This window comes from Phalangium opilio, unplaced genomic scaffold (genome assembly GCF_054372755.1).
Source record: "Phalangium opilio isolate 3A_F unplaced genomic scaffold, DU_Popi_V2 ptg000031l_1, whole genome shotgun sequence".
Lineage (NCBI taxonomy): Eukaryota > Metazoa > Arthropoda > Arachnida > Opiliones > Phalangiidae > Phalangium > Phalangium opilio.
The window spans coordinates 6806927-6831852 of NW_028324158.1; the positions used below are offsets into that span (position 1 = coordinate 6806927).

Consider the following 24926-nt stretch of genomic DNA (forward strand, 5'->3'; position numbering starts at 1 on the left):
CCCTGGTCGGGAGTGTGACCCATCCCAGTAAGCCAAGCTTCTGAGTGACAAAGTTAAAGTTTGAAGGAACATGTCGGAGTAGGTTCCAACTGACCCTTGTCCACTGGAGCTAACTTGATCCCAGCACCCCTTCCGTCACGTTCCAAGTAAACCTCATTTCCTTCCACGATTAATTACATACTGAACCCTGATTAATCGTATCCTTGCTGAGGACCCCATTACATTAAATCTAATAACTGAAGAAGAGAGAAAAATATATATATTGATATAAATAAAAATCCCGGGTAAATCGAATCGAGTCCAAAAATTTCTGCCCTAAGTTTAAGAGGTGAAGCGAACTGAACTCAATCACAAAATGAAAAAATGGCTTGTGTACAAACATTATCTCCATTCTCCAAAAATATGAAAGACTATGTGGAAGAAAACGGTTCTAGAACTGTAGCTAAAGCGTTTACTTATCAGGTAAAACCTTTTTTCCATATAAAAAATTTAAAGTTACATATTCACGAAATTCTTGGGGATGATCTGGCCAAAATTTAATTGATGATTGCTAAGCCTTGGACCATACTTGGGTTCCCTTTAGCAGTTTAGCTTAGCCAAGCGTATCTTTTTTTTTTTCTTCTTCATATCCAAGGACCCCAACCCCAAATTCCGCGTTTCAGCCTGTTAATCTTTACATAATTGGAGGCGGATAGGTGTAAGATCACGATAAATGCGTTCAAATCATTTTAATTACGTCGGCAAATTAGTAGATTAGATTGTCATTCAGCTCTCTATGACTGCAAAACAGATCCACCAGCGTTAAATGAAACCTAGCCTGACTTAACTTTAATGTAATTTAAAAACATTTAGCACACCAAATGTTACGCATGTTGTGGTTTTTATGGCCCTTGTTTCGACCAACCCTTTTGCGTCACTTGCCACGCATTCCTTTATCCATCAAATATCGATGGACCCGGAGATGCTTTGGTGGAAGTGGTAAGCTCTTAAAGAACACGAAGCGAAGCGATATAGTGAAGCTAAAATCCAGAATAACCCCATAGAAAAGTGACTCTGAAGATTCGGGTAATGAAGAACCTACAGATTTTTATGAGATTGCAAGAGCTCAGCCTGCAGAACCAAGTAGGCGTCAGCGGCCACCAGCCAATTTTGTTTTTGTCAACTCTTCAAAATGTGACCAACTAGCGGAATGTATATCAGCTTTAAGTTGCCCTAGAACTGACAATATTCCTGATAATTTAGTTGAAAACTTACCTTTAGAAGGTAATTGTATCTGTAAACAGTCTCTTCGCATCGCTCTTTTAATAACCTTAAAGAGACATTTTTTGGTTCGGGCTTTTATAGTTTTAACAACCCTATTCTCCTATTTGGATGATTTATCATTATGGACGTGTGAAAAGGTTTGCAAAAGGTGGTGCCAAATTCTGGTTAATTTCACCACAGAGAAACAGTGGCGCTCTTACGTGTCAAGAAAATGGCCTTTATTTAAACCCCTATATAATGTCACATGTTGGCGGACAGTCTACACAAAACTGTAATTATTCTACAAATAAATTCATTTAGATATTTTTAAAATGTAACGTAAAAACATTCACATTTTTTCTTAACAGACTAGAAAGTTCCAATTGCCGAATGTGTTTATATCAAATGATGAACAATGTTAGTGTTTAAGATTATTACAAGAAGATATTATATCTAGTTTATTAGGGAGAAGGTATAAGATGCCGAGGTATTCGTGCGCCATAGTCCCAGTCCTCCTTTCAAAATACAAGGGGGGACGTAAAAGGAGGCCGGGCTATTTCGCAGCCTCTCCTCAGTCGGAAAATATGATTGTAATTTTCGTCATTCGAGTCGCGCTGACGTGAGTTTTCAAGAACCAATGAGATGATTGCTGGTTGTAATTTAGAGGCGGGGATTAACTCCGGACCCTATACGTTAATTTGGACTGGAGATAAAGCTAGATTATAAATGTGGATGAACGAATTTATACCTTCTCCCTAGTAAACTAGATATCACTTCTTGATTATTAGTTTTAATTAGCCTTATTCCTGATCAGCGCCATCTACCCATAGCGGTGACTTTGAGAACTACTGTAAGCGGCAAGCCAATCAGATGTCGCTAAAATCTGGTGACGTCATTTTTGGTAAGACCCGAGAGTGCCAGTCAGTGACGTCACCAGATTTTAGCGACATCTGATTGGCTTGCCGCTTACAGTAGTTCTCAAAGTCGCCGCTATGGGTAGGTGGCGCTGATCAGGAATAAGGCTAATTGAAATGGAATATCAAACTTCATGACTCAAATTTAATAGAAATTGAATTATAATGATTGATTTTGTAGAGGTGTTTTCCTTCTGAGAATCCATGGAGGACAAATAGACTTCAACACGAATTAAAATCGTTAAAATTTGATCAACAGTTAGATGGTATCGAAGCCTTTCCTATTGATAATAGTTTCTGTCATTGGCAAGCTTGTATAATTGGACCCGAAGATAGTCCTTATGAAGGAGGAAATTTTTTTCTATATCTCAGAATTCCTTATGGGTAAATTAAATTAAATTTAATTTAGTTTAATCTGCGCTTAAGGCTGAAAATAATGTCAATTTTCTTTTGAACTAATTAAGCTATCCTATGAGGCCACCTATTGTGCGATTCATAACCAAAATATTTCACCCCAATATTAGTCGACATGGAGATATAGGGCTGGATTCTCTTCAACATAATTGGTCGCTAGCATTGACTATTGCAAAGGTAATTGTACGCAGCTCTTTTTATTGCAATTTTCAAAAGTTAATAATAAATATTAATAAATTTAAAATTTTAATGGAAAAGTTAAGTTTAGGTTACATAACATTATACCTTAAAAGAAGGGCCTTTTTCTAAATATAAAAGGAAAAACATTATAAAAAATAATTAGCATTAATTAGCCTTTAAAACGACGACTATCGCGCCATCCGCCATTGGTTTAGTGGCGTCTGCTAGTTAGAACCCTATATCCCTACGAGATTGGTTGAATTCTTACAGGCTGAGATGGGTAGGGGGTTCGGATTAGCAGACGCCACTAAACAAATGGTGTCGTCTGCTAGTCAGAACCCTATACCCCTACAGGATTGGTTGAATTCTTACAGGCTGAGATGTGTAGGGGGTTCGGAAACAAATGGTGGCGTCTGCTAGTCAGAACCCTATACCCCTTCCGGATTGGTTGAATTCTTACTGGCTGAGATGTGTAGGGGGTTCGGATTAGCAGACTCCAATAAACAAATGGTGGCGTCTGCTAGTCAGAACCCTATACCCCTACGGGATTGGTTGAATTCTTACAGGCTGAGAGAGGTAGGGGGTAAGAGGTTCGGATTAGCAGACGCCACTAAACAAATGGCGGCGTCTGCTAGTCAGAACCCTATACCCCTACGGGATTGGTTGAATTCTTACAGGCTGAGAGAGGTAGGGGGTAAGAGGTTCGGATTAGCAGACGCCACTAAACAAATGGTGGCGTCTGCTAGTCAGAACCCTATACCCCTATGGGATTGGTTGAATTCTTACAGGCTGAGAGAGGTAGGGGGTAAGAGGTTCGGATTAGCAGACGCCACTAAACAAATGGCGGCGTCTGCTAGTCAGAACCCTATACCCCTACGGGATTGGTTGAATTCTTACAGGCTGAGAGAGGTAGGGGGTAAGAGGTTCGGATTAGCAGACGCCACTAAACAAATGGCGGCGTCTGCTAGTCAGAACCCTATACCCCTATGGGATTGGTTGAATTCTTACAGGCTGAGAGAGGTAGGGGGTAAGAGGTTCGGATTAGCAGACGCCACTAAACAAATGTTGGCGTCTGCTAGTCAGAACCCTATACCCCTACGGGATTGGTTGAATTCTTACAGGCTGAGATGGGTAGGGGGTTCGGATTAGCAGACGCCACTAAACAAATGGTGGCTTATTATCAATTTTAGTGAAATGTTTATTTAATTTTTGGATGACAATGTTTCAGAATTTTAGACAATAAGTTATTAGTTAAAGTTTTAGGCACTTATAGTTTTGGAGAGCAATTTTAGGTTTCAATATAGGCACTGAACACCACCTGTATAAAGTGTTTTACAAATATCCATGATGATTGCAATTATTTTTTAGATTCTGATAAGCATCCAATCACTTTTAACGGATCCTTATTGCTCCGTGTGTATGGAACCAGAGATTGGTAAACTTTACACGGAAGATAGATCAACGTTTGATTATACAGCTAGACTTTGGACGCATTTATACGCGTCCAATCACAGGTTTCCCAGTGCTACTATGCCAGATGTATCGTGGCACGCGTTGGAAAGTGCAGGTTGACGCAAATATTCGCGTTTAATTATTTCCTATCATCTTTCCTATCAAAAAAACAAACTCGAAATTCAACAAAATTAAATCCTTAATAGGAAATTAACGTTGTGGTTTAAAAGTAGTGTACATATGACTTAAAAAAAAAAATACTAAACCACAACGAAAAGCTCACTGCTTCAGGCTATAATTAAAATTTATCTAATTATATTACGTTTTTCTTCTCTTATTCTTACATTTTTCTGTTAATGAATGGGGACAGTCACGTAAAAAATTAAATTGAAAGTTCGGGTAACGTAATATAACATTATACCTTAAAACAACTGCCTTTTTCTAAATATAAATGATCTCTTATTACAATATGATAATTAGCATTTAATTAGTCTTAAAAATAATAAAGGCTACTGCACCATCCGCCCTTGGTTTATTGTCGCCTGCTAGCCAGAACCTTTTACCCTTACAGGATTGGTTGAGTTCTCAAAAGGGTTCGGGCTAGCAGACGCCACAGTATGATAATTAGTATTTAATTAGTCTTAAAAATAATCAAGGCTACTGCGCCATCCGCCCTTGGTTTAGTGGCGTCTGCTAGCCAGAACCTTTTACCCTTACCGGATTGGTTGAGTTCTCAAAAGGGTTCGGGCTAGCAGACGCCACAGTATGATAATTAGTATTTAATTAGTCTTAAAAATAATCAAGGCTACTGCGCCATCCGCCCTTGGTTTAGTGGCGTCTGCTAGCCAGAACCTTTTACCCTTACCAGATTGGTTGAGTTCTCAAAAGGGTTCGGGCTAGCAGACGCCACAGTATGATAATTAGTATTTAATTAGTCTTAAAAATAATCAAGGCTACTGCGCCATCCGCCCTTGGTTTAGTGTCGTCTGCTAGCCAGAACCTCTTACCCTTACAGGATTGGTTGAGTTCTCAAAAGGGTTCGGGCTAGCAGACGCCACAATATGATAATTAGCATTTAATTAGTCTTAAAAATAATCAAGGCTACTGCGCCATCCGCCCTTGGTTTAGTGGCGTCTGCTAGCCAGAACCTCTTACCCTTACAGGATTGGTTGAGTTCTCAAAAGGGTTCGGGCTAGCAGACGCCACAATATGATAATTAGCATTTAATTAGTCTTAAAAATAATCAAGGCTACTGCGCCATCCGCCCTTGGTTTAGTGGCGTCTGCTAGTCAGAACCTCTTACCCTTACAGGATTGGTTGAGTTCTCACAAGGGTTCTGGCTAGCAGACGCCACTAAACCAATGGCGGATGGTGCAGTAGTCCTTGATAGTTTTTAAGACTAATTAAATGTACTAATTATCATATTGTAATAACTAATAAGAGATCATTTATTTTAATTTTTATATTTAATTCCTTTTATATTTAGAAAAAGCAGCCATTCTTTTAAGGTATAATGTTATGTTACCTGAACTTTACCTTTAAAATATGTAAACTAACGTTTCTGCATTCAACTTAAGTAAGTAGTAGAGAATATTTTATTTGAGTAAGGTCAACGATGATAGTTTTTCTAAACGTTACGTGGCATTTGGTTTTAATTTGCCTTCTGGTTTAATTTCAACCTATCCGTCATGATACCTTCTTCGTTGTTACTTTTCCCCCAATAGAGTAATGTCAGTTCTACGTATGCAAACGTCATACCCTTCTATCTCTTAGCTCAGTGTCATCCCTCCTACCAGGCGCGTACAGTATCCCCTCTTACAAAAGCACGCCTAGAGGGAGGGATACACCGTCTACTCCCCTCTCTACCGACACTACTCTATTCATTAACCCCAATAAACAAATCAAAATCTAATAAAAACTCAGAAACTTAAGGTTAATTTGATTTAATAATTATCTTTTCAAAATCAAATCCATTTCTAACTGACTATACTGTTAGCTCTGCATTATCAGTAATACAGGGTGGCTTAGAGAGTCTATAAATATAATCTAGTGGTTTTTGGTCACTGTTCCCTAAAATCTTCATTAACTATTTTAATCCTTGAAAAAAAATCGAAACTACCAGTCTGGATTTCATTACTTTTAAACAGCTACTTTTCTCATAGTCGGAAACCACTAGATTATAGTAGATTAATACTACCGCATAGACTCGTTTCAACTCAAATAGCTAAACCATCCTGTATATAATTATAAAATAAATTAGTTTTTTTTTTTTTAATTTCCACGAGGTTACCCTCGAATAAATTAGTAATAAATAAATAACCAAAATATGAAGAAATAATAAATTAATAGGCGTATTTTTACTATCTTACCAAAGAAGAAAAATATAATATTAACAAAATTGCCTTATGTGGTTCGTAACATCGTACAACACCTTTAACTTTTGTTCAAGGATGAGGGGGGGTTGATGCGTAATTTGAGAGAAATCGGCTGGAAAACTGTGGAAAGACGCTAGAAGATGGGGAGGAATACTAGGAAAAATGGCGGGCGGTGTAGTCAGACGAACCAGGAAGACCGCCCGCCATTTTCCCGAGTATTCCTCCCCAATTTCTAGCGTCCCACCGGACCTTAGTCGTTCCACAGTTAGTGTGCGTGCCTATTTCCCTAGGATTACGCATCCTCCCCCAGCATCCTTGTTTGGTTAAAGTTAATCAATACTGGTAAATAAATTATATAAAGCTCTTCTCTACTAATAATAATTGGGGCTTCTTTTCAATGTAAATTTCTTAGTGTGCGAAATAAGTTATAAATTAAACCTGTTTAAAGGTTTTTTTAAAATAAATAAAAGCTTTTTCAAATGCTTTACGGACGGTGTTGCGATAGAAAAAGCTATGCACTTTTTTCTCAAAAAAAAAAAGATTTGTTAATCTCATAAGAATGTTTTTTACTTGATTAGAGAAATAAATAAATAAATAAATAATGTATATGAAGGTTTTCATTTTAAAATTTCATTTTCAATCATGTCTTGTATATATATATTATAATTCTTTTTGTATAGGTTTAGTAATTAAATGTAACTTAAATAATATCAAACCAGTATAAGTGTTAATAATGAAAAAAACTGTTTCCGAAAAAAGAAATTGTACAGATTATTTTTCTATAGTTGTTTGTTGATTAGTAAATAAAGAAAACATTTTGCTAAACGAATGTAAGTTGTAAAAGATAAAAAAACAAACGAAATACAGTGGCAAATAATTATTGGTAACAACAAAAGTATATAGATATATAGAGCTATCTCAGTTGTGACGTCAGTGCCTAGGTAAAACGTCACCGGCTTAGCTTTGGCAGTGGACGGCCATGTTTGTTACCGCTTTAACTCTATGGGCAATTAGCATGGGTGACGTCACACTAAGCCTTCTGAGATAACTCTATACTTTATGGTAGAAATATAAAGCTTAATTAAATAAACAATTAGTTTTGTCTCATTTTATTAATTAAGTGGCCGTAAGATCCCTCATGAAACATAAAATATTATTCTTGATAGCTCTAGTCAATCTGATTCTGATCTGACATACTCTTGAAAAACAATTTTTTAATCAAGTAATTTAATTAAAAAAAAAAAGGATAAAATTATCATTTTCACAAAATGTTTGTATATAAACTTTTTAATATTCAAAAATAAAACTGTTTCACCAAAAAAAAAATTAAACATTAAAAGAATTCCCTATAGAGTGCTGTCAGAAGCGCCGGTGTGACGTCACCATGCTGTTTTCCCATAAAGAAAAAACGGTAACTGTCATGGCCGCCCATTGCTAAAGGCAGACTCGTGACGTTTAACCTTGAATCTGACGTCACAACTGACAGCACTCTAGAATTAATATTAAAAGCAAGGAGGATGGTGAAACAATGGGGAAATTTGGAAGGTGAGAGGTGTCATCTTTATATAGAGTAATGGCAGTATTACGTATGCAAACGTTATACCCTTCCAACTCTTAGCTCAGTGTCATCCCCCCTACTGGGCGCGTACAGTATCCCCTCTTACAAGAGCGCGCCCAGAGGGAGGGATACACAGTGTACACCCCTCTCTATCGCCACTAGTCTATTAATTGGGGAAATACTTCTAATTTCCTGATATAAATCATACAAATACAATTGTTTTGCTCTCAGGTATAGACTAATGGCACCCCATGTTATTTCCCCTATGATTTTAATACAGTCGAAGATAGAGGGCTGCCATTACTCTATTAAACTTTATATAATTTCCGCCCATATTTTCCTATCACTCCAGAAATTCTATTGTGACGTCATCCATGCTATTTTCCCTTGGATAAAAAACGGTACAAACATGGCCGTCGACTAGCAAATGTAGGCTCATGACGTTTTGTGTAGATATTTACGTCATAACTGCGATATCTCTTATACAGCCGATGCTGCTGCCCCCTTTGTGGACTGTCGACATAGGAGGAGGCAGTGCAGTCCCTTAGGAGGGGAAACTTGGGAACGGGTATTTGTTTTTGCTTCTGTTAAATTTTTCTTTAATTAATTTGAATGTATTAATTAAGGATCGTGGTGAATTTAAATTACAAGAGATAAATAACGGATACATCACCTTATTCTAGTAAGTACAATTGTTTCCTATATTTTGTGTGTTATTTTAAATCGGTGTGAAACAAAAATCATATGACAACTTAACTTGGTCCTATGAGTTAAGCCTTGGTTAGAGATAGAGTAAGAGCAGTACTACCGTTACTACGTATGGAAACGTCATACCCTTCTATCTCTTAGCTCGGTGTCACCCCCCTACTGTGCGCGTACGGAATCCCATCGCAAGAGAGCCCCCATAGGGAGGGATACAGAGTCTACACCCCTCTTTGCTGCTACTAGTCACTTTAAGTTCTCACTTGTGGAAGTTCACAACTTCACAAGAAAAAGCATTGGCTTCGTGATTTTTTTTTTTTGAATCTTGATAGGAAATTCGGGTTGTTAATTAAATTTTGTGTACAAATAAGTTTAGTGTAATTAAAAAATAAGAATTGTTGTACCACAAATGTTGTTTAGACCTACTGTGATTTGGATTTGGAAACTATGAGATAACTGGAACCGGCAATTTAAAGAATGGCTGTTTGTAAGCAGTCTCCCGAGGAACTTATACAAGATGTGTTTTCACCCGTTTTGGCGGTGCTCTGTAGTTCGGAAGCCGACTCAACTTGTAGGAAAAATAACCTTTCATTTGTTGAACTTGTACAACCATTTTGTCGATTGACAACTGAAGGTCAGAATTGATTTTGAAATTCGTTTTCATTGGTCTAAACTATCGTATTATTTTTCTTTAATAAAGTTTCTATCCGAGATTTATCATTAGTCAGTTACACACTTCGAAATGCTAGAATTATTATTAAGGACATCAAAAGTCAGCCTTACGCTCCTGCATTAACCAAAAAGATGCTAAGCGATACTGTATCAAATATTCAGGGGGAAACTAGTGTAAAAAATACATTGACATCTTTTCCATATGTCCTCAAATATTGTAGTAAGTTTTATAATTGAAGGAGAAGTTCATGTAACATAACATTATACCTTAAAAGAACTGCCTTTTTCTAAATCAGGGTTCATACAAACCTGGAAAATCAGGGAAATAAATAGTTGACAAAAACATCAGGGAAATTTCGAATTTTTAGTAAAATTCAGGGAAATTTGCGTCAAACAGGGGCTGAGTAATTAAGCAAAATGTTTTTAAACATTCCCTCCATAGGATTAACATTACACTATACTTTGGAGGCTCATAACTCTGGTTATATTAGAGATACGGGGATGTCCTTTTAGTATGTTATAGTTCTATTTGCCCCCCATCCAACCATACTAAAGACTTGAGATTCGAGTAAAAAGGGGCTAAGTAATTCAGGAAAATGTTCATAAACATGCCCTCCATAGGATTAACATTACACTATACTTTGGAGGCTCAGAACTGTGGTTATATTAGAGATAGGGCGATGTCCTTTGATTATGTAATAGTCATATTTGCCCCCCCCCCCTCCTTTGTTAACATTTGTTCCATAGGATACTCCATATACGGGAAAAACATGGAAAATTCAGGGAAGTATATGGGAAAAACCTGTAAAATTCAGGGAAGTATATGGGGAAAAAAATGGAAATCTCAGGGAAATTTGTTTTCCAAAAGTTGTATCAGGGTTCGTACGGAACCTGGATAACCTGGAAAACCTGGATAAGTCAGGGATATGAAAATTAGGCGAAAAAGTCAGGGATTTTAACGTTTTTCCTAAAAAGTCAGGGATTTCGTTTGGTATATCAAACCATGCTTCGAGAAATGCTAAATATAAGACAGGTGTGATGAAGTGGGCTCTGGTAAGCACCTTAAAATGGTCAGGGATATTGCCAAAATTTGGTCAGGGATAACCTGGAAAAGTCAGGGATTTTCAATGTAAAAATTTCGTACGAACCCTGTGTATGAACCCTGTAAATATAAGTTATTACTTATTACAAAATAATAAGCATTTAATTAGTCTTAAATACGAGAACTACTGCGCCGCCATTACTTTAATGGCGTCTGCTAGCCAGAACCCCTTACTCATACAGGATTGGTTGAATTCGTGGCTCTGGGTAGCAGACGCCACTAAACCAATGGCGGTACAGTAGTCCTCGTTTTTAAGACTAATTAAATTCTAATTATTTTGTAATAAGAGATCATTTCGTTTTGCTTATAATGTTATGTTAGGTGACTTTTCCTTAAAATAATTCTTCTTTAGCCCTTCAGGTATAACATTAATAATTTTAAACACTCAGGAACAACTCCTTGGTTTGAAGCCTATAGAAATGTATTTTTCCAAGTATTTTACCCCACGGAACACGAATTCACAAACAGATTCATTGGCTGTATCTATGTAGTTTCATCAAGTCACCCTGATCCCCTTTCTCAGTTGCACGAACTTGTGCAAGAACAACTAATACACCAACAAAACGCGGCGACTAAATGGTTCTGTCCAAACATTTGTAAATATTTTGTGCTCATTCATGACGTGGGTGTTGATGATTTAAGCAAGTAAGGAGTTATAAATGATCAACCAATCGCGAGAGAGAAATAGCTAAATGTTTTATGATTATCAGAGCTGAAGCATCATATCAAGGCATAAAAAATTTGTACGGAGCCTCGCAGTGTCATCTTCTTCAAATAAATTCCGCTTCAGTTAGTGATGAAACTGTTGCGCAATTGCCAGATCCCTGGAATCAATTTTTAACACCTTCCTCCGACCAAAATGTAAGTTTTTACTGGGTGTGGTTATAAGACCAGACCTAGCTTTGCGATGGTGTTCTGTGTGTGTGTGTTAGTGTTTGTGTGTGTTTGTGGCCACGGGTACACGAAAAACAAGCGTGGATAGAAACTGATTAAGGCAAGACTTTGGAGCTGTAATGTGAAGGAATTGCGGAAGGAAGTACATTAGCACTATGGTACAAGTTTAAAGCAGTTTGTCCGGACATATGGACATAAAACAAGTTTATTGGAACCCTTGTTGAGAAAATATAGGAACAACATTTTTACATTGGCATCGTCAAAGATTCACCCAGTTAGGTCGCGGCAACCCTCAAGTTTAGGGTTAATTTGATGGACGGGTGTATCGAAGCCGATTTGTTGGGATATGCGTATATAGGACAAATATTTTCTTTATAGACCAGTTTGTTGGGTTTGCGCGGAGAGAATGCGGGCACAGTAGCTAGAATGAGAGATTCATTTTCAGGTCGAAAGGGCACTATGTCAGGGTTCATACAAACCTGGATTAATCAGGGAAATAAATAGTTGACAAAAAACGCAGGGAAATTTCGAATTTTTAGTAAAATTCAGGGAAATTTGCGTCAAACAGGGGCCGAGTAATTGAGCAAAATGTTCGTGAACATTCCCTCCATAGGATTAACATTACACTATACTTTGGAGGCTCATAACTCTGGTTATATTAGAGATACGGGGATGTCCTTTAATTACGTAATAGTCATATTTGTCCCCCTCCTTCGTTAACATTTGCTACATAAAATACTCCATATACGGGGAAAACCTGGAAAACTCAGGGAAGAATATGGAGAAAAACCTGGAAATCTCAGGGAAATTGTTTTCCAAAAGTTGTATGAACCCTGTATGTATAAAGGCTGGGTTGCTGTTATTTAATTGTAGTTGTCGTTGAAGACTTCTCCTGATCTTTCAATTGTATCAATATATATAATATAATAATATAATTCGATTTTAGCTACCAGTGTGTTAGACTTTTACAATGATTATTGTATGTTTGTGTGTGCCATCTCGAATATTACCTTAGCGAGTTAGGAAGCATGAATACTGTACTACATTTACACATACGAAACTAACACGCTCTCCCCACCCCCAACCACACGTATCTAATATGAAAATAGTTTTACGTGACTTGTTTTAATTAAAAATTGATTTTAAACTTAAGTTTGTAATGAATTCCAGTCTGAGATGAATAAACCAGTGATAGATAATGAAACCAATCATATTCCAGACATCGTAGGTGTGTAGGCTAAATAAACTAAATCAGAAGTAATATTGTCAACAAGTGAATTTTTGAATGTATCATACTAGAAAATCCACCCAACTCTGATGCAGTTTTCCATCCTCTATCTACGAACAATTTTGAAAGTTTATCACCACCCGATGTTAAAGGAAACATTGATGATGATTGGATATTAGCCGCTAAACATTTAAAAGACTCTAATTATGGCAAACATCACGGACGTTTTTTATCCGCCGCTGATCGAGATCGTATTAAAGTCTTCATTCATGAATTTTTCACACAATGTTTAATACCATACGCTGAAAGGCAAACTAGAATACTAAATGATCAGGTAATGAATCGAAAGGGATTACACCGATCTATCTTCAGCGCCACTAAGAAATGGTTTGGTAGCAATAAACCCGGGCAACCAGCTCCTGGAAATTCAGCCAATTCCGTTGTGTAAGTAAAGGTAAAACCATGGATAAAGAATGCGCGTGAGGAAATTTGTTTTCACTCTACAGGATAGGCAACTCCCTATCTCGAGCGACAGCCTATTCTGTATATACTCTGTTACAACATCGGTTGTCAGCACGCGTAAAGCTAGGTCTCTATGCAACGTAGCTTTGTACGTGCTGTCAAGAGACAAAAAACTTCAGGATCTTCAGGATTTAAAATATCCGCAAGTATTTTGGCTCGAGTGCACGGACCTCTGGGCCTTAGTTTCAAATACGTCACGTGTAGTAGGCTGTAGGCAATTTCACACGTATTTGAAACTAAGGCCTAGAGGTCCGTGCATGCACTCGAGCTAAAAGAACTCGCGGATATTTTAAATCCTGAAGATCCTGAAGTTTTTCGTCTCTTGACAGCACGTACAAAGCTACGTTACATAGAGACCTAGCTTTGCGCGTGCTGACAACCGATGTTGTAACAGAGTATATACAGAATATTCTGTCGTTCGAGATAGGGAGTTGCCGATCCTATAGCGTGAAAACTAATTTCCTCACGCGCATCCTTCATCCATGGTAAAACACTCCTAAATTTGGAGTTTCGTTTAATTTTCTTCGTGCTAATGTTAGATATAGTCAGGATGCTCCAGAATTGCAAGTTCGTAAACTAGGGGATATTGCATTCATGTTTCAATTGTATGAAGTCGCCTATCAAGCTTACCATAGTGCTAAGAAGGAGTTCGGTAGTGATCAAGCGTGGATTCATTATGCTGGAGCTTTGGTGAGATATTTTAATTTAATGACTTATTCTTAAAGGGAGGGTGAAGTAGAAAATCAAGTGATTTTTTTTATCGATTCTTCTACTAATTATAAGACCAGTCTGCATAGGTGAAACATTCATGAAATACTTAATTCTGAATGATTTTAAAATTATTTCAAATTAGGTTCAGATTTTAAGGATAATTTTAAAGAAGGACCTCCGACCAATCGCGTAACGCCCTGCCTTTTTATTAACAAAATTCTCGTGGCATGTTCCGTGTTGAATGAAATTTGTCACGAGATTTGATAAAATTCGCGCGCGACGTGATAATCGTGGCGCGAGACATGGAGCATGCGTGCCACGAGAATTTTGTTAACAAAAAGGCAGGGCGTTACGCGATTGGTCGGAGGTCCTTCTTTAAAATTATCCTTAAAATATGAACCTAATTTGAAATAATTTTAAAATCATTCGGAGACTGTATTTCCTGAATGTTTCACTATGATGCAGACTGGTCTTGTAATTAGTGGAAGAATCGATAAAAAATCACTTGATTTTCTACTTCACCCTCCCTTTAAGTTCCTCCACAACTTGCGTAAATGATTAAAATTCAACTTAAAATTAAATTATTTTGAAGGAAATGGCTGCCTATTCAATATTTCTGCAGGGGAAGAATAGTCAACGTCAATTTCCATACCATTATTTAGAAAATGCCATTACAACTTATTTGAATTCTTCCAAGTAAATTAATTAATTAACCCTTTCAAACTTTATTCCCAGTCCAGGTTAATGACTGTCTTAATCAAACGCGTTAAATATCTTCTAGGCAATCTCAATTTGCAACGAGAACCACTTTATTAAGCACAGATACGTTAAAAAGCAAAGGAATGTATTCGGAAGCGGCTCAACTCTTTATACGTATGACTAGCGAAGATTCGGATCTTTTAAGCGCTTTATTACTCGAACAAGCCTCCCTTTGCTTTTTACATTCTAAACCGAGAATGCTAAGAAAGTACGCCTTTCACATTATCCTCGCTGGACATCGTTTTAGTAAAGCTGGTCAACGTAAACACGCCTTAAGATGTTATCAACAAGCTTTGGAGGTTTGTTCTCATTGCTATTGGTTGAAGCATAAGAAAATAATATATAGCTCCCTATAAGTATGAAACGTAGTACATTTTCATACTACAGCATTTGCTCCCAGATTTGGCGCGCTTACGCTTTTACGCCCCCCTGGGAGAAGTTTCGGTACTACGAGTAAAAGGGGGGCGAAACCGCCGCCGCCACCTATGGTGTCCGCGAAAGGCACGATGGGCCGGGGAAATATCGCCCCCCCCCCCCCCGTAGAGACACAAGATGCTCCTTACCAGTCTTGGAAATAAGGATTTTTTTGAAACTAGTCCTCGGGACCAGTGACCCCCAGCATCTAGAATATTAAACTGGTCCTTGGGACCAGTGACCCTATCCCTAATTTTTTTTTACTAATCCTATTGAAAAATTAAGGGAGTATTTCGTTGACGCACAGCCCATTCGATCGGGCTATAGATGCAAAATTATGTCAAAAATCAGAGTTAACTCCGTCATTGGGGGAACACCGGTTTTTGGTCCTAATTTTGAAAATACTGGTTGAAATCTCTTGAAATTTTAATGAGATTTGCAAAATAATGTTTGGTATTTTTGTGCAAAGTTTTTCTCTTACAAAGCTTTTTGTAACAACATTAAAACGAAAATGAACCATAATTTAATGGCTTAGTCTCAAACAGTTTAAATTTGTTGCCTTCAGCTTCACTGGTTCGAGTCTCTTGAAATTTTAGTGAAAGGCATATTTAAAGGTTTTAAATTATTGTGGAAAATTTCGAACTTTTAAAACGAATAGTCTTTTTCCTAAAATTTCCCTAAGCGACTAAATAGGTTGTAGGATTATGCACAAGCACAATTTTAATGAATTTTTTGGAAGTGAATTGTTTCTTTGAAAACTTTGAAACTTTGCATCATAACTTAAAACCGTTCAATGTGCCTCTCACTAAAATTTCAAGAGATTCGAACAAGTGAAACGGAAAAACTTATTAAACCGTTCCAAGACCAAGCCCTTTAAGTAGGGCTAATTTTCGTTCTAATATTTATACAAAAAAAACTATAGAAGGGAAACTTTTTAAAATTTCCAAAACATAGCAAACGTTGTTTTGCACATCACTTTAAAATTTCAAGAGGTTTGCACCAGTAGTTTCAAAATTAGGGCAAAATAACTGTGTTCCTCCCATAGCCGGTCATGTTAAAAGCTGGCTCCTTGGATTTTTCGAGCGAAAAAGCTCATAATTACCAACACGCGCTTTTACATAGGAAAAACATTGTGTGAAGCCAAAGCGTGATCGAGTGGGCTGTGGTTGTAGCAAGGAAGGCAACTTAGGCAAGAATGAGAAAATGTCAAGGCTAGGAGACTATATCCATGGAGTAGAAATTTATAATGACTAGAATTTTTAAACTGGTCCCTCCTGAATTTTCATAAAAATTCTCAATTAATAAACTGGTCCCAAGGACCAGTAACCCCCGGATTTTGAATAAAAAAACTGGTCCGAGCAATTAATAAACTGGTTTTTGACCTGTGGACCTGTGCTATTTCCAAGACTGCTCCTTACCTCTTACCAGTGTAGGCGCTAGCCTCGTTCGTCAATATCTAGCGCCATCTATTCATTTATTATGATAATTTTGACATGTACTTAATCAGTTATAATTATCATAATAATAACGTCTAGACCTTTAACTATTTAATTACAATATAAAATTTGAAAATTTTCTAAACAAATATTTCATCTTTTAAGACGCCAAAAACTCTTAATAGGTGGCGCTAGAAACTTTTTACAAATTTCAATGGAAGAAAATGCTGTTTACAATCATGGAATGCTTAAATGTAGAGTTTCATACTTATAGGGAGCTATATATTATTTTCTTATGGTTGAAAGTAATTCGTTAATTTGTTCATTGTTAAAGGCTTAATTCTTTTCTAACGCAGGTTTATCAAAATCGGCAATGGTTTTTAGCGAGTGATCATATTTACTTTACCATTGGCCGGCAATCGGTCAATTTGAAATTAGTTGAACAAGCGTGTGAAGCCTTTTATTGTCTTTTAACGTCAAGGAAACAACAGTCTGCCGTTCAACAGGGAACATATCTTAAAGAATATTTGTTTGTACTCAAAGTAATTTAGTTTCTATTACATTTTACAAGTTTTCCCTTGATTAAGACACAAGAGAAACGTTGGATTCGTTTTGAACAAAGTCCTGACTGACTGACTGATAATCAACGCCCAACCCAAACCACTTGCCCTAGAAGGCTGAAAATTTGCAGGAACGTTACTCATAAGTAGTAGGCGCGTACGTACGAAGATAGAATATTCCAATCCGCCGCCATCTTAAAAAATGGCGCCCAGAAATGTAAAAAATCTTCTCTATGCAACAAAGTCCGCGCGTTTCAATCGATTTCACAGATATTTAGTACACTGGTTTCCTTTAACCTATAGACGGGCTGAATGGTCTCTCGTGTTCGATTTGTTGCCATCTTTTTAAATGGCGGCCAAAAACTTAAAAACTCTTCTTTATGGAATAATGTCCACGTAAAAAAAAAATGCATCCCGACGGGCTGACGGGCAACGCCGAGTGCCTTCGCTCCTAGGGTGCTACAAATTCTAGACACTGTCTCTTATGACACAGTGGCATTTTTCAGAATTGGATCCGTTCTCTTTTGTCTTTTCGATGTTTTAAAAGGATATTCATTATTCATAAATGATTTTGTAATATTTTAATTACAGCAATACTTAGCTGATAAAACTGACGATAAATCATTACCTGTACTCCCTGTTCCTATCATAAACTGCCAATTAATGAAAGTTTTACTGGGCAGACCATCTGAACGCGCAACTGGTGAGTGAGGTTATAGAAATTTTAATGGAAGTTTATTTTTAGCGCCAAAGCTACGTTGGTTTATTAATTATTTATTGTAGCGTCGTGATTTAGAATTAATTACGTGTTCGTTAATATGATTTTTTTACAACTTTTTATATATATAGCTTTTCGATGCACAATCCCACTCTTTTGCTTATCATTTTGACAGTTTTCGTAGTGGTGGTTCCAGTTTTAGTTTGTTTTGCCTTTTGTTTGCTCATGGCACTTTAGTTGGACGTATGATTTGTAATATTTTCAGATAACTTCATTTTAGTCGACACTGGTTCCTTTTCGATCGGGGACGAACGTAATTCATCGTGGGTTAAATTGGAAGAGTTGGCTTACAACTACGCCACTGATAATAAAGGACCTTTGATGAAACCACACTTGAATTGTCTTTCAAACAAAACAAATAATTCGTCTAAACCTAATATAGTTGTTGAAGGTTGGTGTCTCGCCTTTTACAGTCCCATAATCTGTGTGCAAGTACCGTTTTTTTGGTTGCAAGCCGAGTATCATAGAGTACTCGGCCAGATACTCGGACTTAACGGGTACGCCGGTCGATACTCGGACTTAACGGGTACGCCGGTCGATACTCGAACTTAACGGGTACGCCGGTCGATACTCGAACTTAACGAGTACGCGGCTCGATACTCGGACTTAACGGGTACGAAGGTCGATACTCGAACTTAACGAGTACGCGGCTCGATACTCGAACTTAACGAGTACGCCGCTCGATACTCGAACTTAACGAGTACGCCGCTCGATACTCGAACTTAACGAGTACGCCGCTCGATACTCGAACTTAACGAGTACGCGGCTCGATACTCCGAACTTAACGAATACCCGGCTTGATACCCCGAACTTAACGAATACCCGGCTTGATACTCCGAACTTAACGAGTGCGCGGCTCGATACTCGAACTTAACGGGTACGCGGCTCGATACTCGGACTTAACGGGTACGCGGCTCGATACTCCGAACTTAACGGGTACGAAGGTCGATACTCGAACTTAACGGGTACGCCGGTCGATACTCGAACTTAACGGGTACGCCGGTCGATACTCGGACTTAACGGGTACGCCGGTCGATACTCGAACTTAACGGGTACGCCGGTCGATACTCGAACTTAACGGGTACGCGGCTCGATACTCGGACTTAACGAGTACGCGGTTCGATACTCGGACTTGACGGGTACGCGGCTCGATACTCGAACTTAACGGGTACGCCGCTCGATACTCGAACTTAACGAGTACGCCGCTCGATACTCGAACTTAACGAGTACGCCGCTCGATACTCGAACTTAACGAGTACGCCGCTCGATACTCGAACTTAACGAGTACGCCGCTCGATACTCGAACTTAACGAGTACGCCGGTCGATACTCGAACTTAACGAGTACGCCGCTCGATACTCGAACTTAACGAGTACGCGGCTCGATACTCCGAACTTAACGAATACCCGGCTTGATACTCCGAACTTAACGAGTGCGCGGCTCGATACTCGAACTTAACGGGTACGCGGCTCGATACTCGGACTTGACGGGTACGCGGCTCGATACTCGGACTTAACGGGTACGCGGCTCGATACTCCGAACTTAACGGGTACGCGGCTCGATACTCGGACTTAACGGGTACGCGGCTCGATACTCGGACTTAACGGGTACGCGGCTCGATACTCCGAACTTAACGGGTACGCGGCTCGATACTCGGACTTAACGGGTACGCGGCTCGATACTCCGAACTTAACGAGTACGCGGCTCGATACTCCGAACTTAACGAGTACGCGGCGCGATACACGAACTTAACGAGTACTCGCACAGAACTGCCAAAAAGGCGGGTTGCTAAGGGTTACGTTTTTTTTCTGTTTCAATTTAGAGCCTTTATCTGTTGAAATAAGTATAAAAAATCCACTCCTGGTTGGAATTACTTTATCAAACACACATTTGGTGTGGGAGTTTTTACCCGAAAACGGTTCTGTTACTCAACCAATTAGTAATGAAACCCTTGGAGGAAAAGTAATACCCGTTAATTAATTGAATTCGACCGTGTTTGTTACGTTAATGTTTCTTCATTGGAAATTATTGCTTGCGTAGACTGCCTTATTAAATGAAATTGTCGATACTGAAATATTACCCGAAATCAAATTTGAAGGACTGCAAGAGCTAAAGGTGAAAAGGTCACCATTCTTTGCGACAACGGCTAAGCTAAACATGTTTCGCTGTTATGTTAATAGGTTCACTTAACATTAAGGCCAAAACAACTTGGAAACTTAAAAATTACCGCTGTTGCTTTTACCTTATTGTCTCAGTCAGTTTCGTCGCAGTCGTCATCAGTTGGCGATTTAAATTCCTCTATCGAAGATTCTAGTAAACCAACTAGGCCTTCTAATTTCACTACATCAGTTAGAGGCAAATTGGCTCTCGAAGTTCGAGGCCCTCGCTTGAATAAGACTAAAGCTGAGAAAACCAGCGTCGTATATGGTCCTGATTATCGATTAGAAACTGTTATAATTAATCATATGCCTAAGCTACAAGTGAGAAGCGTTAATTAAAGGGATGTACAATCCGTTATGTATGGGCGGGGCCTATATCAAACTTATCTTCCATCAAATATAGCTCTACTGAGCATGCGTGAAGTTCGTAGCATTATCAGTGCATTGGGAATGGGCATTTACCGTAGAAACAGACGTTTAAGCAGACGACAGCCTAATCACTACTCCAGGAAATAGTAACACTACTACTAAAAAATATAGTTCTTGAGTCTTATAGACACGCCCATACATAACGGATTGTACATCCCTTTAAAATTAATATGTGAAAGCTACTACAGTTATCATTTAACATTTTTAAGGCCAAATTTTTCGACTTTACATCGAATCTACTGTGTGGGGAAGTGAAATTAATGAACGTTCAATTTACTAACATTGGGCAATGTCCTTTGCAACGATTGATAGTTGCTTCACCAACCCCGGATGTTTTTGTTTTTGGAAACTACGGAGCCGAGGAATCTGAATCTTTTTCATATTTAGGATACGCAGCGCGTTCTACAAATAACGGAAATAGTTCAACTTCCCCCGTAATGGTTGAATGGAAGAAAATTACTCGTGTTACCGAACTTTTGTTGCATAATGGCAACTACGTTACTTTGGATCCTGGTGCCTCCATAATGGTACCATTATGGATTCGAGGACCTGATAATCCAGGCTCTCATCATGTTGATCTTCTGTTTTACTACGAAACTTTGCCTCAAGTGAAGTCAAAGCTAAGGTAACTAATTAAGATGAAATTTAAGTATTAACATAAGAAAATAATATATAGCTCCCTATAAGTATGAAACTCTCCTCCATTTAAGCATTCCATGATTGTAAACAGCATTTTCTTCCATTGAAATTTGTAAAAAGTTTCTAGCGCCACCTATTAAGAGTTTTTGGCGTTAAAAAGATGAAATATTTGTTTAGAAAATTTTCAAATTTTATATCGTAATTAAATAGTTAAAGGTCTAGACGTTATTATTATGATAATTATAACTGATTAAGTACATGTCAAAATTATCATAATAAATTAATAGATGGCGCGAGATTTTGACGAACGAGGCTAGCGTCTCCTACACTGGTACGAGGTAAGGAGCATCTTGTGTCTCTACGGGGGGGGGGGGGATATTTCCCCGGCCCATCGTGCCTTTCGCGGACACCTTAGGTGGCAGCGATGGTTTCGCCCCCCTTTTACTCGTAGTACCGAAACTTCTCCCCATGTGGCTTTAAAAGCGTAAGCGCGCCAAATTTGGGAGCAAATGCTGTAGTATGAAAATGTACTACCTTCACATACTTATAGGGAGCTATATATTATTTTCTTATGGTATTAAGGAATGTTAATCTTAATTATTCTTGAATTTAATTAATTTATAGGTATAGGTTGTTACAACACACTTTTGAAATTTTTACGACGCCATCTGTAAATTTGAAAGCGACTGTTAGGAGAAGTTTTGCCCCCGTTGAAAATCACGGGCTTCACGCTAACAATTTAATAGCGTCACTTCAATGTGAAAATCTGTTAAAGGTGAATATCAAATATCCCCAAGGTTTTAACTTTTAAGTAAAACTTAGGTAATTAAATTAATGAAAAAAAATTTAATTTATCGCAATAGGATCAAAGTCCAAGTACGGCGGATATAAGTATTGTTCAAGTCAATGGAGCCAGTCAAAATTGGTGGATCAAATCTTTAGGAGAACCCGTAGCTAGTGGTATAAATGAAATATATATTTATTATTTTTATTACATGACCTAATTTAAAATTTCCCCATAGGATCAATACACGTAAAACCTTCAGAGTCATTACATATGAACTTTCACGTCTTTCCGTTTACAGCCAAAAACACTGGTATTAATTACCCCAACTAATCATTCTTATTCTTAATTTTTTAAGTTTAAATAATACCTTAATATATATTCCAGTTGCTAGTCAAGAAGTTATGGTTTTCTCTCAAATTCCTCTCGAGCGAACTGCTGTTGAAAGTAGCGCAGCCCCCTGTTCTGAATTTTGCCTTCGATCGTTGCTATGTGGGCTGGCCCCATTAGCCCTTGAAAACGAAGGTTCCATCCCTTATCAAGATAAGTTGGTGCCGAATCTTGAATTGGAAGCTTTAGAAGGTTGCAACGCGGTCAACTTAACCTTAACCATTTTATGGAAAGCCACTGTGCAACGTGAAGAAAAGTTTTTCGTTGTTATGGGTCAACACCACGTAACTGTGGAACAGTTGACGCCATTTACTCCTATAAATACGCCATTATTAGTAAGATATTAAGAAATTAAAATTAATTAAGGATTCGTTTTGGCGCCGCCAGAGTTGTATCTGATTGGGTTTTTTCAATTTCGTTAATAGCCCATTTTAAACCCACAAATAACAAATGAAAGTTACATGACGTCACTGGCGGAGAAATTGGTTAAGTGCGTTTTTCTTCATGAGATTCAAGTTGAACATAATTTTAAGAAAAAAAGGTTTGTATTGCGCTAGCTAGAATGCTCTTTTGCAAAATACATCTGAGTACTCGGGCGTGCGAGTCCAAGTCGGTGTACTCGGGCGTCCGAGTCCAAGTCGGAGTACTCGGGCGTCCGAGTCCAAGTCGGTGTACTCGGGCGTTACGTGAGTCCCGAGTCGGAGTACTCGGGCGTGCGAGTCCGAGTCGGGGTACTCGGGCGTGCGAGTCCGAGTCGGGGTACTCGGGCGTGCGAGTCCGAGTCGGAGTACTCGGGCGTGCGAGTCCAAGTCGGTGTACTCGGGCACGCGCGAGTCCCGAGTCCGAGTCGGTGTACTCGGGCACGCGCGAGTCCGAGTCGGGGTACTCGGGCGTGCGAGTCCGAGTCGGAGTACTCGGGCGTGCGAGTCCAAGTCGGTGTACTCGGGCACGCGCGAGTCCCGAGTCCGAGTCGGTGTACTCGGGCACGCGCGAGTCCCGAGTCCGAGTCGGAGTACTCGGGCGTGCGAGTCCGAGTCGGAGTACTCGGGCGTGCGAGTCCGAGTCCGAGTCGGAGTACTCGGGCGTGCGAGTCCAAGTCGGTGTACTCGGGCACGCGCGAGTCCCGAGTCCGAGTCGGAGTACTCGGGCGTGCGAGTCCAAGTCGGTGTACTCGGGCACGCGCGAGTCCCGAGTCCGAGTCGGAGTACTCGGGCACGCGCGAGTCCGAGTCGGAGTACTCGGGCGTGCGAGTCCGAGTCCGAGTCGGAGTACTCGGGCGTGCGAGTCCAAGTCGGTGTACTCGGGCACGCGCGAGTCCCGAGTCGGTGTACTCGGGCACGCGCGAGTCCCGAGTCGGTGTACTCGGGCGTGCGAGTCCGAGTCGGAGTACTCGCACTCGAACTCGCAACCAGCTTTCCTAGAAATATCAGAGTACTCGCGAGTACTAGTCTATTTTTGTAAGATATAGGAGTGCCTTACTGGACTCGCGAGTACTGAGAAATTGAACTCGAGGACTTGACAAGTCCAGTTTTCCACGCACGTCTCTAATATTTATGGCAAAACTCAATCCTTATTCTAGATTAGCGATAGTTCCTGTTCAGCTAGTCTTATCAAATTGTTGCAATAAATCAGTTCTTGTTGAGGTCAACTTAACAAAGGATGAAGAAAGGTTTGTATTTAATTATTTTAACAATTACTTGAGGTGACTTCTTTAATTTTTAATATATATTCATATTTTGTTTTGTTTTCTTCAATAATGTTAATGAAAAACGTAGCGTGTCTCAATACTCGATGGAATCTTGGCAAGTTGCTCAGTATAGCTGGTCTGGTTTGACCAAGTACAACACCACACTTCAGCCTTCCGCGTCATTCTCTATCTCATTGCGTGCCATTTTTAGCCTTCCAGGAACATTTAATTTATCAGCGGTTCGCGTTTACGCTAAGTTATCAGACTCAAATAGCGAATACACTTTGCAAGAACAATTGGCACCGAGTTTACTAATCATTAATGCTACTAATTAATATTCAGGTATATATATATACGTTAATTAGGAAGAAAGGAAAAATAAATAATTTTTAATTATAGTATAATGCGGATCCGTTTTTGTTTTTGCCTCTCGTTTGTTGACCATATTATTATTATTATTATTTTCATTAGTAATTTAAGGCCACGCAAATTATATAAAAAAAAACAAATTATGTTATTTAAGTGAAATTAATAATTATAAAATTACTTTTACAAAATATTTATAGACAATTGTTTCGTTTGTTTGTTTTTGTAGTTTGAGAAATCAAGGGTGATTTGGGGGGGGTGCTAAATCTGAGAGAAATAGGCGCGCTCCAACTGTGGAACAGTTCAGATCCGGTGGGAAGCTACAAAAGGGGGAAGGAATAGTCGGGAAAAGTGGTGGGAGCACTAGTGTACAGTTGGAGGGGGAAAAATGGGTGAGGAATACTAGGGGAGGGTACTTCAGAAGACGAATCACAAAGAGCGCCCGGAATTTTTCCGAGTTGTGACGTCACGGGTGGTTATATGGGCAAATATCATGAGTGATGACACAGTAAGGCTTCTGATCAGACTTAGAAATAGCACACGTCCACTGGTCCAAAACC

At 38.9% G+C, this 24926-nt stretch overlaps 2 protein-coding genes and 1 long non-coding RNA gene across 6 annotated transcripts; 2 read left to right on the forward strand and 1 right to left on the reverse strand.

Annotated features, from left to right (window-relative positions):
* The first annotated feature begins 110 nt into the window (after window positions 1–110).
* Window positions 111–7406, forward strand: morgue (modifier of rpr and grim, ubiquitously expressed). Its single transcript, XM_089869819.1, has 8 exons — window positions 111–462; window positions 853–978; window positions 1044–1263; window positions 1345–1534; window positions 1611–1659; window positions 2338–2540; window positions 2621–2747; window positions 4119–7406. The coding sequence occupies exons 1-8, from the start codon at window positions 364–366 to the stop codon at window positions 4320–4322; spliced, it is 1218 nt and encodes a 405-aa protein (XP_089725945.1). The 5' UTR covers window positions 111–363; the 3' UTR covers window positions 4323–7406.
* LOC149690310 (uncharacterized) lies at window positions 6664–9264 on the reverse strand. The gene is made up of 2 exons (XR_016383680.1): window positions 8970–9264; window positions 6664–8898 (listed from the first exon to the last, which is right to left on the reverse strand). It is a non-coding gene; the product is annotated as an uncharacterized LOC149690310 (long non-coding RNA).
* Window positions 8656–24559, forward strand: l(3)76BDm (trafficking protein particle complex subunit 8 homolog l(3)76BDm). 4 transcript variants are annotated; one of them, XM_089869816.1, is made up of 25 exons: window positions 8667–8703; window positions 8762–8817; window positions 9258–9471; window positions 9538–9729; window positions 11001–11256; window positions 11322–11472; window positions 12676–12733; window positions 12805–13177; window positions 13795–13945; window positions 14559–14662; window positions 14748–15024; window positions 16932–17117; window positions 17727–17838; window positions 18119–18304; window positions 19735–19874; window positions 19953–20027; window positions 20093–20392; window positions 20710–21125; window positions 21764–21914; window positions 22003–22099; window positions 22162–22236; window positions 22311–22648; window positions 22739–22854; window positions 23893–23982; window positions 24089–24559. In XM_089869816.1, exons 3-25 carry the CDS (start codon window positions 9315–9317, stop codon window positions 24333–24335), a joined length of 4248 nt encoding a protein of 1415 aa, XP_089725942.1. In that variant the 5' UTR covers window positions 8667–8703; window positions 8762–8817; window positions 9258–9314; the 3' UTR covers window positions 24336–24559. The 4 variants fall into 4 exon arrangements, with proteins under 4 accessions (XP_089725941.1, XP_089725944.1, XP_089725943.1 ...); XM_089869815.1 differs by having other exon boundaries at window positions 8656–8817; XM_089869818.1 differs by having other exon boundaries at window positions 8656–8817; window positions 18134–18304.
* The last annotated feature ends 367 nt before the right edge of the window (window positions 24560–24926 follow it).

Bases quoted from the DNA above. Each gene is read 5' to 3' on its own strand.
- morgue (XM_089869819.1), top strand. From the start codon at position 364: ATGGCTTGTGTACAAACATTATCTCCATTCTCCAAAAATATGAAAGAC. The intron at 463-852 runs GTAAAACCTTTT...AAAAACATTTAG, and splicing joins CTAAAGCGTTTACTTATCAG to CACACCAAATGTTACGCATG. The intron at 1,264-1,344 runs GTAATTGTATCT...GGGCTTTTATAG, and splicing joins TGAAAACTTACCTTTAGAAG to TTTTAACAACCCTATTCTCC.